This window comes from Dama dama, chromosome 7 (genome assembly GCF_033118175.1).
Source record: "Dama dama isolate Ldn47 chromosome 7, ASM3311817v1, whole genome shotgun sequence".
In the NCBI taxonomy this organism is placed as follows: domain Eukaryota; kingdom Metazoa; phylum Chordata; class Mammalia; order Artiodactyla; family Cervidae; genus Dama; species Dama dama.
The window spans coordinates 6,961,676-6,978,236 of record NC_083687.1 but is presented as its reverse complement, the minus strand read 5'-3'; the positions used below and the strand labels follow the sequence as shown (position 1 = coordinate 6,978,236).

The 16,561-nt window shown below is 36.9% G+C and overlaps 1 protein-coding gene across 1 annotated transcript in view; it reads right to left on the bottom strand.

The window, feature by feature from the left end:
- Nucleotides 1–16,561, bottom strand: part of COL21A1 (collagen type XXI alpha 1 chain) — a 264,373-nt gene that overhangs the window by 139,920 nt on the left and 107,892 nt on the right. Inside the window, exons 2-3 of the mRNA XM_061146356.1 lie at nucleotides 11,931–12,047; nucleotides 7,685–8,236 (exon numbers count right to left, since the gene is read on the bottom strand). Coding sequence (XP_061002339.1) covers nucleotides 7,685–8,236; nucleotides 11,931–12,018 — 640 coding nt within the window. The 5' untranslated portion in view covers nucleotides 12,019–12,047. The remainder of the gene's footprint in view (nucleotides 1–7,684; nucleotides 8,237–11,930; nucleotides 12,048–16,561) is intronic.

Below are 16,561 nucleotides of genomic sequence, written 5' to 3'. Positions count from 1 at the left end.
TCTCCAACACCACACTTCAAAAGCATCAATTTTTTGGTGATATTGACCAAATCAAGAACCAAATTCAGATCTGGCTCTGACTCCAGAGATTGGGCTAGACCATCATATATATTCACATGGCCTCAGGTTTATAGAAAGAACTATCAAGTACTTTAATATACATTGCATTGTGCTTACTGAAATTTTTAAACTTTTTTATTAAGATACAACCTACATTCAGTAAAATGCCTTGACCTACTGTATGAATTATACTATGATGAACTTACCCCCTTTCCTGTGAGCAACCATTTGAGTTGTTTTCAGTTTGCGGTAACTTTAAATAAAGCTGCTATGAACATTCTTGAATAGTCTTTTGGTGAACATATGAACTTATTTCTCACAGTTAAATATTAATATCTAGAAGTAGAACTGCTGTTTCATAAGATACCAGTATGCTGTGCCCTAATAGATAATGTCAAAGACTTTTCCAAAGTGATTGTACAATTTTTAGTCCTATGGGCATGCCAACAATCATTTAAAAGGATGTTATAATAATAAAATATGTCATTAAGTAATGTGTATTATATAAATAACATTTTAGAGGGAGAGAAAGAATGGGAGAGTGAGCTACTTATATAAACTTTAAACATTCCTAAGAAAATTATCCTGAATATTTTCTATTTCTTTCTTTGCTAGAAATAATGAACTAAACGTACACAGCTGCATTTAGATCCAATCTTAAACCCTGAGAGCAAGGTCTGTGTGCTATAATTTGAATATTTTCTGAATCATACCGTACCATAGTCATCTCACTTTTTCAAATTTAATACTCATCATTGGTTTTCACATGAAATATAAACATATGATATTTCTTTATTAGAAACATAGCTCTAGTCTCTCTAATTAAATGAATGGAAAATCCATATTTTTGCATACACTTCTAGCCCTTGACAATGTAGATTGTCACCAATTCAGATTAGATTTAAATTCTTTTAATCTACAGATAGAAAACAAAATGACTCCCCTGAATATTCAATGAGGTTTTATGAAATGTTACCCCTCATCAAATCCCATCTGCCAAACTTCACCCCACCTCCCACCTCTCATTTTCCTGTACCCCATCTCTGTGGTTAGGAATTCAAGCACATACGTACCAATAGTGGAGAGGCAGAGGGAAGGAAATGAGTTTCATGTAAGGGCAGAGAAATTAATCACACTCTTGTTATGAAATCATGTAATCATGAAATACTATCACCGAAGGCAACTCAGTTGTCCTGGCCATGACTCCTGATACGTGTATCTTTACCCTTTGTGGCTTCCATTGAAATGCAAGTTAAACAGAGTAGGGGAGAGTAGTATACCAGGCTGTTATTAGTAAGTATTATGCCTTGAATTAGATTATCAAATTACCCAGCAATCTGCAAGCAAAGAGTCATCCAAAATGTGAATAATTTCAACAAGAGAAAAAGAAATTCAGAAGTCCTGAATATCATTCCAAATTAAAGTACACCATGGTGGAAAGCACTGGAAGGAAAAAAGCCCCAGTGCTTTTTGGGATGAAAGACGCCAGAGTTCCAATTAGGGAAGCCAGCTCTCTTTCCCGCTCCCCTCTCATCACTCTAAGAACATATGGCTAATATTTGCACAGCTAATTGCCTTCTGACTTCTGGTCCCTCCTGAGTCCACACCATATACTCTTTTAAGAAACAGATACATTTCCTGCTTCATCCAAAAATCACGATGGTGGAAAAAGGAATGGTAAGAATACACAGGCTGTTTTTAGGTCCTGCCCTTTTAATTGTCTTCTCCTGTGCACAGGCGAGTTCAGCTCACCTGAATCAAAATATGGGTCTTGAAATTAAGTCCTTCAAGCTACAAGCTGTTGGAAGCCCTTGTAGATACTTAAGGATGGTACCTTCCAAAGCACAAGGGGAAACCACTTTCTTTTCCCTCCTCATTCTATTGCATCAAGGCCATGCTTGGCTGACTCAAACAGAAACTAAAAACAACAGAAGAATGATGTCAGCAAGATAGCAGAATAGAAAGTCACGACAACCATACCCTAACTGAAATGGTGGTTTAACAATGATATATGGGCCAAAATACCTTTATGAACATTCCATATTCCAGTCAGGAAGTTGAAGTTCCCCAGATGAACACAAAAATAAGAATAACATCTTGGCGTAGGCAATAAGAGTATTTTCACCCTGGCACATCAGTTCTCTCTCCAGGATGACACAAATAAGTGCCAAGAGAGATGCCCTTGCTTATAATGACTCCCCAGTGAGGAAGAAAGAAAAATGGAGCCTGCATCTAATGCTCCAGCTTTCGGAGAGACTGGAGAGATGGACAGACTGGTTTCTGCCTTGACTCATTTGCAGCACTGATGGAATCAGAATCAATTGAATGCCTGGGAACTGCAGAGAACAAGCAAGAGTGTGAGGGTGGCTTGTTGTGATATGGCTCTGCATGGTCAGGAGAAGACACATGACTTGAAGCTTCTCCCTCAGGAAGAGAAGAGTGGAGCGTGTATCCAGCATCCCAGGTTTTCATAGGGCTGCCTGAGGAAATGATATTGGTCTCACCTGACTAATGATGCTGACAAGGAGCCAGCACACCTGGACATCTGGTGGCCACTAAGAACAAGGAAGAGGGGGGAAATCTGTAAAACTAGAGGACTTGAAGTATTACAGGAAGATGCCAAATGGAGTGAAAGATTATGAGTTTCTGAAAAAGAAACCTGTCTCACTAATTAACAAATTGGTTTACACAGTCCCAAAGAAATCACATCCCTCTGAAAATGGTTTCAAAATCTCTAGCCAGGCTGATTGCTGAGGGACTTCCACTGGGCAAAGCCTGTTGGTAAAGACTGGGAAAAGTGATTGCTTTTTCAAATGTGTGAATCTCAAAACAAAACTATGAGATATATGACTCAATCAAAGGAACATAATAACTCTCCAGATACTGACCCTGAAGAAAGGGAAGTATGTTATCTCACAAAGAGTTTAAAATAACCATCATGAGAGGCTCTATGAGCTCAAGGACATGACACATGAACAAAATGAGAAAATCATCAAAGAGACAGAAAATATAAAGGAGAACAAAACAGAAACTTTGGAGCAGAAAAACACAGTAATTGAACCAGAAAACTGGCTTGGGGCGGCGGGGTGGGGGCGGCGGTTAAAAGTCAGCCTTGATCAAGCAGAAGAAAGAATTAGTAGACTTGAAGACAGGTCCTTTGAAATTATCCAGGTAGAGGATCAAAAATTTTAAAGAATGACAAAATTTGAAGAAAGCCTAAATGACTCATGCGCACCATCTAGTAGACCAATATATAGATTATAGGAGTGGCAGAAGAAGAGATAAAGAAGCAGAGCTTATTTAAATAAATAATAGCCAAAATTTTCTCAAATGTAGGAAAGGAAGCAGACATCCAGATTCAAGAACTGAAAGAAATCCCCATCCAGACACATTATAATCAAATTTTCAAACACAAGGATAAAGAGAGAACTTTGAAATCATTAACAGAAAAGCAACTCACTACTGCAGGGTACCCCATAATCCAATCACCAGATGTCTGCTAGAAATACTGCAGGTGACAGAGGAATGGGATGCTATATTCAAAGTGTTCAAAGAAAAACTGCCAACCAAAAATAACATACCTGGCAAACCTGTCATTCAAAATAGAAAGGAAAATAAATACTTTTCTAGATTAAGAAAAAGCTCATCACCACTAGGCCTGCCTAACAAGAAATACTAAGGAGGTCCTTCAAATTGAAAGGATATTAAGCAGCAACACAAAAGCACTGGAAAGTATAAAATTTGCTGGTAAAGGTAAATACAGAGACATAGTCAGAATACTGTAACACTGTAACAGTGATATTTAAATCACTTTTAATTCTGATATAAAAAACTGTGAAAATATATTAATGGATACACAATATAAGATGATATAATTTGTGGCATCTTTAAGAAGTGTAAAGGGAGCAGAAAAAAAACAAAGATTAGAGTTTTTGAAGTTATTAACTTAAAATAGATTGATATAACTATATGATGTTTTCTATATCAGAGGAAACTAGCATGCTACAGTCCATAGGGTTGCAGAGTCAGAAACGACTGAGTAGGCATGCCTGTGTTACATAGTAACCCCAAGCAAACCACCTATAGAAAATATACAAAAGTAAATTAAAAAGGAATTTGCATGTCACTACACAAATCAATGAAACACAAAATAAAATAGGAAGAGAGAAAAGAGGAAGTAAAAAAAAGTCAGAAAAAAATTAATAAATGACAATATTAAATCATTCCCTATCAGTAGTTACTTCTGATGTGAATTAAAATCCCCAATAAAAGACATAGAGTAGCTAAATGAATTTTAAAAAATAATATTTATGCTGTCTATAAGAAATTTACTTTAGAATTAAGGACACACATAGGATAAAAGTAAAGGGGCAAGGGGATAGAAAAAAGATACTCCACACAAAAGTTCACCAAAAGCGAACAATAATGGTGACAAAATGGACTTTAAGTCAAAAATCTCTCAAAAGAGACAAGGAAGGACATTATATATATATACATATATGATAAAAATGGTTAATTTGCCAACAAAACATATGACTTATAAATATATATGCAACCAACATTACAGCACCCAAATATATGAGTCAAACATTGACAAAACTGAAAGGGCAGACAGCAGTCCAATAACAATAAGGAATGTCAATGCTCCAGTTTTAATAATGAATAGAATATTCAGACAGAAGGTCAACAAAACAGAAGAACTTGAACAACACTATAGGCCAAACGAATCTAATAGGCATATATAGAACACACTGCCCACCCCCATCATGGCCACAGCAGCAGAATACACATTCTTCCCAAGTACAGATGAAACAGTCTCCAGGATAGGTCGCATGTTAGGTTAAAATAAATAAATAAATAAGCCTTAACAAATTTAAGAAGATTGAAATCATACCAGGTATATTTTCCAACCACAACTGAATGATATTAAAATAATTTTATTATTTTATTTTATTAATATTTTTCATTAATATGCCAGAAGGAAAACTGGAAAATTCACAAATATGTAGGAATTAATACACTCTTGAACAATCCTTAAGTCAAATAAGGGTTTGACTTATTTGACAGAAGATATCTTGATACAAACAAACCGTAAAATGCTACATACCAAAACATATGGGATGCAGCAAAAGCAGTACTGAGAAGGACATTCATAGCAGTAAAAATAAAGATCTCAAATAAACAGCCTACCTTTACAAGTCAAAAGAACTGAAAAAGGGCAAACTAAGCCCAAATTGAAAGAAATACTCCCCGCTATAGAAAGAAATCATTTTCCATCACTTTTAGGTGGTCTTGAAATAAGGAATGTATTGAACAATACACCTTCAAGGAAACAGTAAATTCATGAAGATGAAATAATCTATGCAGGAACAAAGATGTGGATAATATTTTGTTCATCTTGGATCAACAACAGTAGAGAATATAAAAGGGAACAACCCTATATGTAAACACCTCAAAATAGAAGTTAACTATTTGTCAAAAAAAAAGGTGAGTTTGTCAAATAGTCTAACACAAATATATAATGTGAGGCTTCTGAAATACAGCAGTGCATTAATTTAGTGCATTAACCACAATGTAATGCAGTATGAAATGTCAAGTGCAAAAAAACTCATATCTTCCACAAGCACAACTTCAAAATGTACATTTTAAAAGATGTCTATTGTACAGTGAATATGTGAACTGAATAGACACAGACATTACTTACATTCTTTTTCTGAGTGTGGATGAAGAAATATTTGGCAAGATTTCAAATTTGATTTTTTTTTTTACATATCAGACATTTTAGCTGAAAGAAGCTTTACCCCTTTACACACAGCTACTCTTTCATGTGTATTTTTAAAAATTTAAGGACAGAGAATGCATTTATCAAACTACAGATCTTCAGGAAAAGTCTATGAAGCAAATACTAAACAGACATATTTAATCAAATTTATATTTTATGATTAAAATGAATGGTAAGCATAATTTTACCATGGAAAGTTTGTTTTAATAATGAAGTATACCTAACTTCAAAGTGAAAGATTTCTAACTAATCCAACAACACATTAAAAATCTAAATTCCTTTGACCTGTTCAGCACAATAAAAGTCTACACAGTCTTACGTTAGAGAATCATAAAAAGAATAACTGTACTGAGCATTTGTGTTTACTTATTAGTACTTTTTTAAAAGTTTTATTATAGAAAATACTTAATTTTCTATGCTCCTTGTTTTGAAGTGGTTTCTTAAAATATTAGTAGATAATCTAAAAAACTTTGAAGTGTTTTTCTCTACCACAGTCCCCTCAAATACAAAGAAAATTTTCTAAGTCATAATCATGTAGAAATTTTTCTATCAAAAGTGAACCAACAATTTTTAGATTTTTTTTGTAGGTAAACTGGGAAAAAAACATTTCCATTTGCATGAATATGATTTTAGGTAGATGGCATGTTAAATGCCTATAATATTAAAAATAAATGATATGAATCAATTATTCTCCCCCCAAATAACGTGAACACAAGCATGTCTGTACTCTAACAGGTTTAATGTTTACCAAAAACTGGAACTTTCCCATATTTTATGGGATGATGTAAATATAATTAACTCCAGTATTTTATGGGATGATGTAAACATAATTAATAGACTAGCAAGCACTATATTTTCAAAGGCTTCCTCATTGCTGGTGGGAGTTTGTTTTTCTCAAGTGAAGTTTTTAAGATTCTTCAAAAGTTTTAAAAGTGTTAGTAATTTGATATTTGTTTTCTGTTTTCTTTAATCCTCATTCACAATTAGGTACAGGAATATTCAATTATTTGTATTAGAAAAAGTGAGGAATAAACCAAATATACAAAAATGGAGAAAATTTAAATAAATAATCTTAAAAGATTATATGCTATATTAATAGAATATTAAAATCATGCATATAGTAATATACTATAAATAATATGAAAAGAGTATGAAATTATTTACACAATATTATCCTTATTTAGGCAGTCTTCCCTGGTGGCTCAGACAATAAAGAATTCACTTGCAATGCAGGAGACTTGGGTTCGATCCTTGGATTGGGAAGATCCCCTGGAGGTAATGGCTACCCACTCCAATATTCTTGCCTGGAGAATGCCATGGACAGAGGAGGTTCGCAGGCTACAGTCCATGGGGTCGCAAAGAGTCAGACACAACTGAATAAACACATACACACACATACAAACACACACACACACCACATCCTTATTTAGGCACATGAATAAACTCTCAAACACTCAAATCAAAAAAGACTAGAATGAAAAAGGCAGAAATCTTGCTAACAGGAGTGATACAATAATATATGATTTACATATATTTTCCTTCTTTATGTATCTTAACTTTCTATGACCTCCACAATATAAACACACTGTATCTGAAAGGAAAACACACACACAAAAAAATCACAAAATGTTATCTCCTCCAACTGTAGATTTTACAAGAAAGCAATTGTTCCCCAAAACAAAATTTATCCAAAATAACTCTAACACAGAAATACGTGCTCACTTCAATTCTAAATTAACTCATCTGACATTGAATATAACTGTCTCCCCCACTATAAATGAACAGGTCATACAAAACTGTAAGGAACTGTCATTCTTGTTTCTACAGTATATTAAGGCTTACCTTCACAAAGTTTCTGCTTCATCACCTCCCTTATTTTGGATATTGCAATATAGTCTTCCACATAAAACACATAGGTAGATGAAGGTTTGTTGGCAATAGCTCTAAGTTCTGCCTCTTCTGTTTCTGACCCAACACCAATGGCAAATAACGTTATCCCACTGTCTCTCGCGGCTTCGGCAGCATCCTTGACTTCATCTTGGGATTTACCATCCGTAAGGACTACTGCTATCTTAGTCAGAAATCGTGAGGACTTGGCGAAAAGGTAATCAAGGGCAAACTGGATGGCCTTTCCAGTCCGTGTGTTCCCTCCCAAGTAATGTATTGACTCCATGGCCACCATCAAGTTCTCTCCCGATTTGTGGCTCCCCAGGGGAATCTCCAGGACAGGGTAGTCACTGTACTGGACCACTCCAACCTGAATAAACTTCGGTCCTATGTCAAAGTTCTTTGTGATATTGACAAGCCACTTTTTCACTATTTCAAAGTTTTCTGGGCCAACACTGTAAGAGCCATCCAAGATGAAAACTAAATCGGTCGGAGCAGTGCGACAACCTAAGTGAGAAAGAAAACCATCAGTGTACATGTGTTACACAAAAAACAAAAAGAGGAAGGTTTCAGATGCATGAATTTTTAATTAGCCAGAGTGGGGAATCCTTTCACAATGAGTATGCATATAAAGTCACCACAGTGTATACCTTAAATATCGTACAATTTTACATATCAATTATGTTGAACACCTCAATAAAGCTGAAAATTTTTAAAGTAAAAGATATAGTAAGCAGTTTTGTGAAGATTAATTTGACACACTGCTTAACTCATGAAAATTCTTTATAAATGAGGGCTATGATTTTTGTTGATATTTTTGAATTATCTTATTTTAAGGATTAATGAATGAATCAGCTTTAAAATCAGAGATTAAAAAATGGATGCTTGCATTGTTAGTGGGAACGTAAATTGATACAGCCCCCTATGGAGAATAGTATGGAGATTCCTTAAAAAACTAGGAATAAAACTACCATATAACCCAACAATCACAGTATTGGGCATATACTCTGAGGAAACCATAACTGAAAAAGACACATGTACCCGCGTGTTCACCGCAGCACTATTTACAATAGCTAGGACATGGAAACAACCTAGATGTCCTTTGACAGATGAATGGATAAGAAGTTGTGGTACATATACACAATGGAGTATTACTCAGTCATGTAAAGTAACACATTGGAGTTAGTTCTAATGAGTTGGTTGAACCTGGAGCGTATTATACACAGTGAAGTCAGAAAGAGAAAAACAAATATCACATATTAATGCATATATATGGGATCTAGAAAGATGGTACTGATGAACCAATTTGCAGGGCAGCAGTGAAGACAGACTTGGAGGACTTCCCCGATGGCTCAGACACTAAAGAATCTGACTTCAATGCTGGAGACCTGGGTTTGATCCCTGGGTTGGGAAGATCCCCTGGAGAAGGGAAAGGCTACCCACTCCAGTATTCTGGCCTGGAGAACTCCATGGACAGAGGAGTGTGGCGGGCCCGTCCATGGAGTCACAGAGAGTCGGACACGACTGAGCGACCTCACTTTCATTTTCAGTGCAGACACAGACATAGAGGACATTTTGTAGACACAGTGGAGGAAAGAAAGGGTGGGTCAGATTGAGAGAATAGCATTAGAACATGTGTACATTTACAATTTGTGCACGTTTACACTTACAGTATGTAAAACAGATAACCAGTGGGACTTCGCTTATGAGGCAGGGAGCTCAAACCCGGTGACCTATGACAACCTAGAGAGGTGGGATGGGATGGGAATTGGGAGGGAGGTTCTAGAGGGAGGGGTAACACGCATCCCTATGGCTGACTCATATTGGTGTATGGCAGGAACCAACACAACATTGTAAAGGGGATGATTAAGTCGTGTGATTTTACTCGAATGAGGTGGTGTCGCCATGCAGAGGGGTGTGAAGGACAGACACTCTTTCAGTAACCTCTGTCATGGGGACCATCGCCAGACTTCAGGGCAGGAACTGCAGAAATGGGATTCTGCCCAGACAAACTGTCCAACCCAAGGGAACTCAGTTCTCCTGTTATCTTTGGAGGCTGGATGAGGATGATAGGGTTACGCTTTTATTGGTGTTTTGAGGGAGAGACAGGACAGGAAGGCTGTGTTTGCTGGCTCTTCGAGGTTGCCCTTCTTTGATGCTATGAAGCTCGTTGTGCCTGGAACTGTGAGTGTTTGTGTACCACTTGATTCAGTGGTCATAAACTTGTACAGGGTTATTCTTGGCCCTTTCTACTCCAATCCAGGGCCATGGGACATATATTTCATAACTGCAAGATTAGCCAAGAGGACGGACACAAAAGCAAGTACTGCCATTTATAAACCCCAGATGAAATACCACTCTGAGAGATGCCCTTGTAAGAGAGGTGGATCACCAGAGTCACAGGAAAGGAATGCACTGAAGACAAAAGTGTTACTGTTAATCGCTCAGTCATGTCTGACTCTTTGTGACCCCATGGACTGTAGCCCCCCAGGCTCCTCTGTCCATGGAATTCTTCAGGCAAGAATTCTGGAGTGGGTTGCCATTTCCTTCTCCAAGGGATCTTCCTGACCCAGGGACTGAACCCGGGTTTCCCACATAGCAGGCAGATTCTTTACCATCTGAGCCTCCAGGGAAGCCCACTGAAGATGAAAAGCAGGGTTCAAATATGAGCTCCAGCTCTAACCAGATGTATGCAAAGCCTGTGCAGTTTATGAATTTCTTTTCCCACTCAAAAACAAAGGGTGTCTACCTCATGGAATGCTTGGGTGGGGTGAACTATGAAAGCATTCTGCAAACATTAAATATTATTGTTTCAATAAATTTTAAGTCAAGTTGAATCAAGTTGCCAAACCTGTTTTTTACTGTTAGAGGAACATTAATTCATTTATCATAGAGAGTTTATATTTGTAAGTTTTAAAGTATGAATATAAACACACTTTTTGAAAATGTTTATTTATTTATTTTAATTGGAGGACAATCACTTCACAACACTGTAGTGGCCCCTACCAGACATCGACACCAATCAGCCATGGATGCAGGTGCACCCCCCACAACCTGAACCCCCTCCCACCCCCCTCCACACCCCATCCCTCTGGGTTGTTCCAAAGCACCGGCTTTGAGGGCCCTGCTTCAGGCGTCCAACTTGCACTGGTCATCCGTTTCACATATGGTAATATACATGTTTCAATGCTATTCTCTCATATCATCCCACCCTTGCCTTCTCCCAGGTAATCCAATAGTCTGTTCTTTACATCTGTGTCTCTTTTGCTGCCTGGCATATAGGATCATTGTTACCATCTTTCGAAATTCTATATATATGCGTTGATATGCTGTATTGGTGTTTCTCTTTCTGACTTACTTTACTCTGTATAATAGGCTCCAGTTTCATCCACTTCATTAGAACTGACTCAAATGGGTTCTTTTTATAACTGAATAATATTCCATTGTGCATATGTACCTCAGCTTTCTTATCCATTCATCTACTGATGGACATCTCGGTTGCTTCCACGTCCTAGTTTCTGTAAACAGTGCTGCAATGAACGTTGTACGTGTGTCTCTTTCAATTTTGGTTTCCTCGGTGTGCATGCTAGGATGTCTGTAAAAGGTGCCCTGGATTGCAGAACTACAATTAGCAGCCTTTGGAACTTCCCTAGTGGTGCCGTGGTTACAATTCCACCTCCCACTGCAGGGGAGCAGGTTCTGTCTCTTGTCAGGGAACTAAGATCCTGCATGCCCCGAGGTGCAGTCAACAAAAAAACCCAGCTTTCCTTCTCCCATGCAAGCTTTCCTACAGGCAGTGGGAATAAGAGTCAACACACCGAGCTGTCACTAGGCTGAGTCATTTATACACCTGTGTTATTTACATAGATTATCTTGCTATCTCTACGAGATAAGTTCACAGGATGGTCCTGGTAGTCAATCCTGTGAGTAGGTACTTTATCTCCATATCATGATGCTTATATAAATGACTGAACAAGTGTGGGTTAATAAAATAAGCTATTACCATAGAATTTTCTTAAAATGACTTCTGACAGCTTTTCCTCCCAGTTAATGTGTAACATAGCAATTCATTTATTTCAGGCAATCACAGCGTCAAAGACAGTGAGAATGAGATCCTTAAAGCCAATACTTGGGCTCCTTTTATTTCATTTCCCCAATCAATATGTTGATAACAAAAAAAGACAATGCTGATAATTCTTACTTGATCTTATTTCCCCATCTTCAGCTAATACAGAATTCTGAAGGAGCAGGACCAAAATTATCCAAAGAAATGTAATATGGTGAGCCATGTTTCTGTTTTTGTTCTGCTTTAGGACTCCTAAAAAGAAATAAAGAGGGGAAAAAAGAAAGTTAAATATATTAGAAAAATAAAGATAAATACCTAACAATTGTAAGTTTGAATTTGGAAACTACAATACCCAGTTAAAGCCAAGTTAATTTTTACTAATCTTGGAATTAACATACGTGTCCAAATAGGCACATTTCAAATATATTAATACAACATAATGAATTGGAGCTGAAGAAGAACATAAGTTTTTTAATTCATAATCATCTTGGGAAAGCAAAAACTTCCCTAAAACTTTAAGCTTTTCTCAAAATATTTACTAGAATCCCTTCTTTTAACACAGCCTGTAGAGCCATATCATGTTCTTTCTATTATCTCAGGGGCAACACATATCTTCTTTTAAATGTGGATTTTCATTTAAGAAACACCCAAAGGGTATCTGGTAAAAAAAAAAAAAAAAAGTTTATATGATAAAACTGAATGATGGGATTTCATTTTTAATGGCTTTAATAATTATAAACACTAATATCTATTTTAATTAACTCATCAACACTCAGCTATGTGACTTTAATATGTTTTCTAAGTTAGTCCCAGGACTTCACTCCTGGTTAAAGTGTGTAACGTTGCCAAAGACTGTCACTCCCAACAATGAGAACATGCCAGATAAACTATAGGCTTTTAAAACCCAGCAGAAAAGACAGGGTTTATAGAAACCTAAATGAGCTGAATTCCAAAAGTTATTAATAGAACAGAAAAGATCCAGGGCTCCTTTCATTCCAGGAGGAGGAAGAATTTGCCACAGTATAGAAGAAACCAAAGTTGGTATAAAGACTGGAATTCTGAGAGGCCCCAGCCACAGAGCAAGGATGCCCTCAGTCAGCAATTTTCCCCAGGAGCCTTATCTAGGTACATGGAATAGACAAGTAATACAGAGAAAATTGAGAGCAGGATAAAACAATCTAGAGAGATTTTTTCCCTCCCTCTCCTTCTTTAGGTACCTGGGGAACTCCTCAAATACAAATCCTTGTCTTGCTGAAGGTTAGGGGAGAAGCAGCAGAACTGAGAAAAGCCCTTCCAAGGCACACTGGGCCTTCACTACAGTGGCAAGACACAAGAGAGGAAATGGAACTCAAACACAAAATGTGGAAACTATACTGACAAGCTGACAGAAATCTTCCAAATGTCCTCCAAGATATGAGAAGAAACAAGAAAATTTTACTCTGATCAGGAGAAAAACACTCAATATAAGCAGATTCAGAGACAAAGAAGGCTGAGCACTGAAAAATTGATGCTTTTGAACTGTGGTGTTGGAGAAGACTCTTGAGAGTACCTAGGATTGCAAAATATCAAACTAATCAATCCTAAAGGAAATCAATTCTGAATGTTCACTGGAGGGACTGATGCTGAGGCTGAAGCTCCAGTACTTTGACCACCTGATGCGAAGAGCCAACTCATAGAAAAAGACCCTGATGCTGGGAAAGATTGAAAGCAGGAGAAGAAGGGGATGACAGAGGATGAGATGGTTGGATGGCATCATCAACTCAATGGACATGAGTTTGAGCAAGCTCCGGGAGATAGTGAAGAACAGGGAAGCCTGGCCTGCTGCAGTCATGGAGTCCTAAAGAGTTGGGCACGACTGAGCAACTGAACAACAACAAGAGATGATCTCAACATCAGAAGCACCAAGCAGGATTTATAAAATGACCATGATAAACATGTTAAAGGATCTAATGAGTAAGATGGACAACAGTATACAAAAACATGAAATTTCAAAGAGGGATACAAACTATTGAAAAAAGATGTGAATGAGATGCCAATGCAAATATATATTTAAAAAGAACTAATGCAGTGAGTGCATATATCAAAAGAAAAGATCAGTAAGCTTGAAGATAAATCAAGAGAAATTAACCAAATTAAACTCAAAGGTATGGGAAGATGAGTGAGTCATGCAAGCAATAGAGCTTCTGAACTCTGTGGGACAGCATCAAGTGGTCTTCATTTATTAATAGCACACAGGTAACTAGCTTCTCATATGGAAAGGATAAAGTGAATAAAGAAATATTTTTAAGTACAATGGCCAAGAATTTTCCAATTGACAAACCCTGCCACCAATCAGATCAAACAAACCCCAAACAAAATACAAAGTAAGTCACACTTAGGTATAGCATAATTAGTTGAAAGTTTAAGAGTAAATTCTTAAAACTGACCAGCGAGAAAAAATGAATGATATACAAAGGAACAACAGTAAGAATTTTAGATAGAAATTTCATGGTAAAAAATGGGTAATGGATCAGAAAGACATAAAATTTTAAATATGTAGATATCTAATAACAAAGCTTCAGAATACATGAAGAAAAATGGGGGAAATTTTTTTTAAATGACAAATTCACCCTATATGCAAAACAGAAAAAGAGACACAGATGTACAGGACAGACTTCTGGACTCTGTGGGAGAAGGCAAGGGTGGGATGTTCTTGAGAGAATAGCATTGAAACAAGTATACTATCAAGGGTGAAACAGATCATCAGCCCAGGTTGGATGCAAGAGACAAGTGCTCAGGGCTGGTGCACTGGGAAGACCCAGAGAGATGGGATGGGGAGGGAGGTGGGAGGGGGGATCAGGATGGGGAACACATGTAAATCCATGGCTGATTCATGTCAATGTATGGCAAAAACCACTACAATATTGTAAAGTAATTAGCCTCCAACTAATAAAAATAAATGAAAAAAATTAAATTTAATTTAAAAATAAAATAAAATGATAAATTCATATCAAAATGTGAGATTTTAACATTCATTTCTCAGTAATTATTGAATTAGACAAAAAAAATTAGTAAGAGTACATGCATGCATGCTAAGTCTCTTCAGTCGTGTCCAATTCTTTGCAACCCCATGAACTATAGCCTGCCAGGCTCCTCTGTTCATGGGATTCTCCAGGCAAGATACTGGAGTGTGTTACCATGCCCTCCTCCAGGGGATCGTCCCAACCCAGGGATTGAATCCACATCACTTATGTCTCCTGTATTGGCAGGTGGGTTCTTTACCACTAGCACCACCTGGTAAGAGTGCAAAAGGTTTAAAAAACTATCAACCAACTTCACCTAGTGGACATTCATAGAATGCTCCACCTAACAACAGCAGAATATACATTCTTTTGTTGTACATATGAAAGTCACCAAACAGACCACATGCTGGCGAAAAAAACAAGCTTCAAATTCCAAAGAAATGAAACCACACAAATTATGTTCTTTGACCTAAATGACATTAAATTAGGAAAAGAAGGACTTCCCTGGTGGCCTAGTGGTTAAGAATCTGACTGACAATGCAGGGGACACAGGTTTGATCCCTGGGACAGGAATATTCCACAAGCCAAGGGGTAACTAAGCCAGTGGGTCACAACTTCTGAGCCCACAGGTGCAACTACTGAAACTCGCATGCCCTAGAGACCACATTCTGCAACAGAAGTCACCGCAGTGAGAAGCCTTAGCACCACAACTGGAGAGAAGTCCCACCCACAGCAATGACAGAAAGCCCAAGCACAGGCAGCAACAAAGGCCCAGCACAACCACAAATAATAAATTAATTAGTTTTAAAGTTTTTTAATAAAATAAGTGATTTTTTTAAAGGAAAAAAATCCCAAAATACTTGGAAATTAACCAATGTACTTCTAAGTAATTCATGAGTTAAAAGGAAAATCAAAGGAAAATCTTAAAGCATTTCAACTGATCAATTTAAAAAAAGAAAGAATCAAAAATTCATGATGCATTTAAAGCTCTACTAAGAGGGAAACTTTAGTTTTAAAAGCGTATTTTAGAAAAGAAGAAAAATGAAAAATCAATATCTAAGCTTCCACCTTAATAAGCTAAAGAACAACAAATTAAACGTAAAATATTTTAAAAAAGGAATAATCAATGAAATAGATAATTGAAAAACAGTAAATGTAAAGAATTAATTCTTTAACAAATAAATATACTTATAAATCCTAGCAAGAATAGTCAAGAAATAAGACAGAAAATATATATTACCTGAGTCAAAATTGAAACAAGAGATGACACTACAGAGCCTACAGACCTTAAAGGATAATAAGTAGGCAGATGAAATGGTCAAAGTCTTAAGATTGAAAGTGAAGGTCCCTCAGTCATGTCCAACTCTTTGAGACCCCATGGACAATACAGTCCCTGGAATTCTCCAGACCAGAATACTGCAGTGGGTAGCCTTTCCCTTCTCCAGGGGATCTTTCCAACCCAGGGATCGAATGCAGGTCTCCTGCATTGCAAGTGGATTCTTTACCAGCTGAGCCATAAGGGAAGCCCACTATTTACTGAAACTGATCTAAATTGAAATTATTAAAGAAATTGAATTTTTATTCAAAAATTTTCCCACAAATAAAACTCCAGTGCCAAATAGTTTCACCAGTAATTTCTACCAAACATTAAAAAAGTAATAAATACTTTTATAAAGCAAAATTAAATGAAAATAGAGGAAGAGAGAACTCTCCTCAACTTCTAGTATAAAGCCAACATAACTTTAACAGAAAACTAGACAAAGA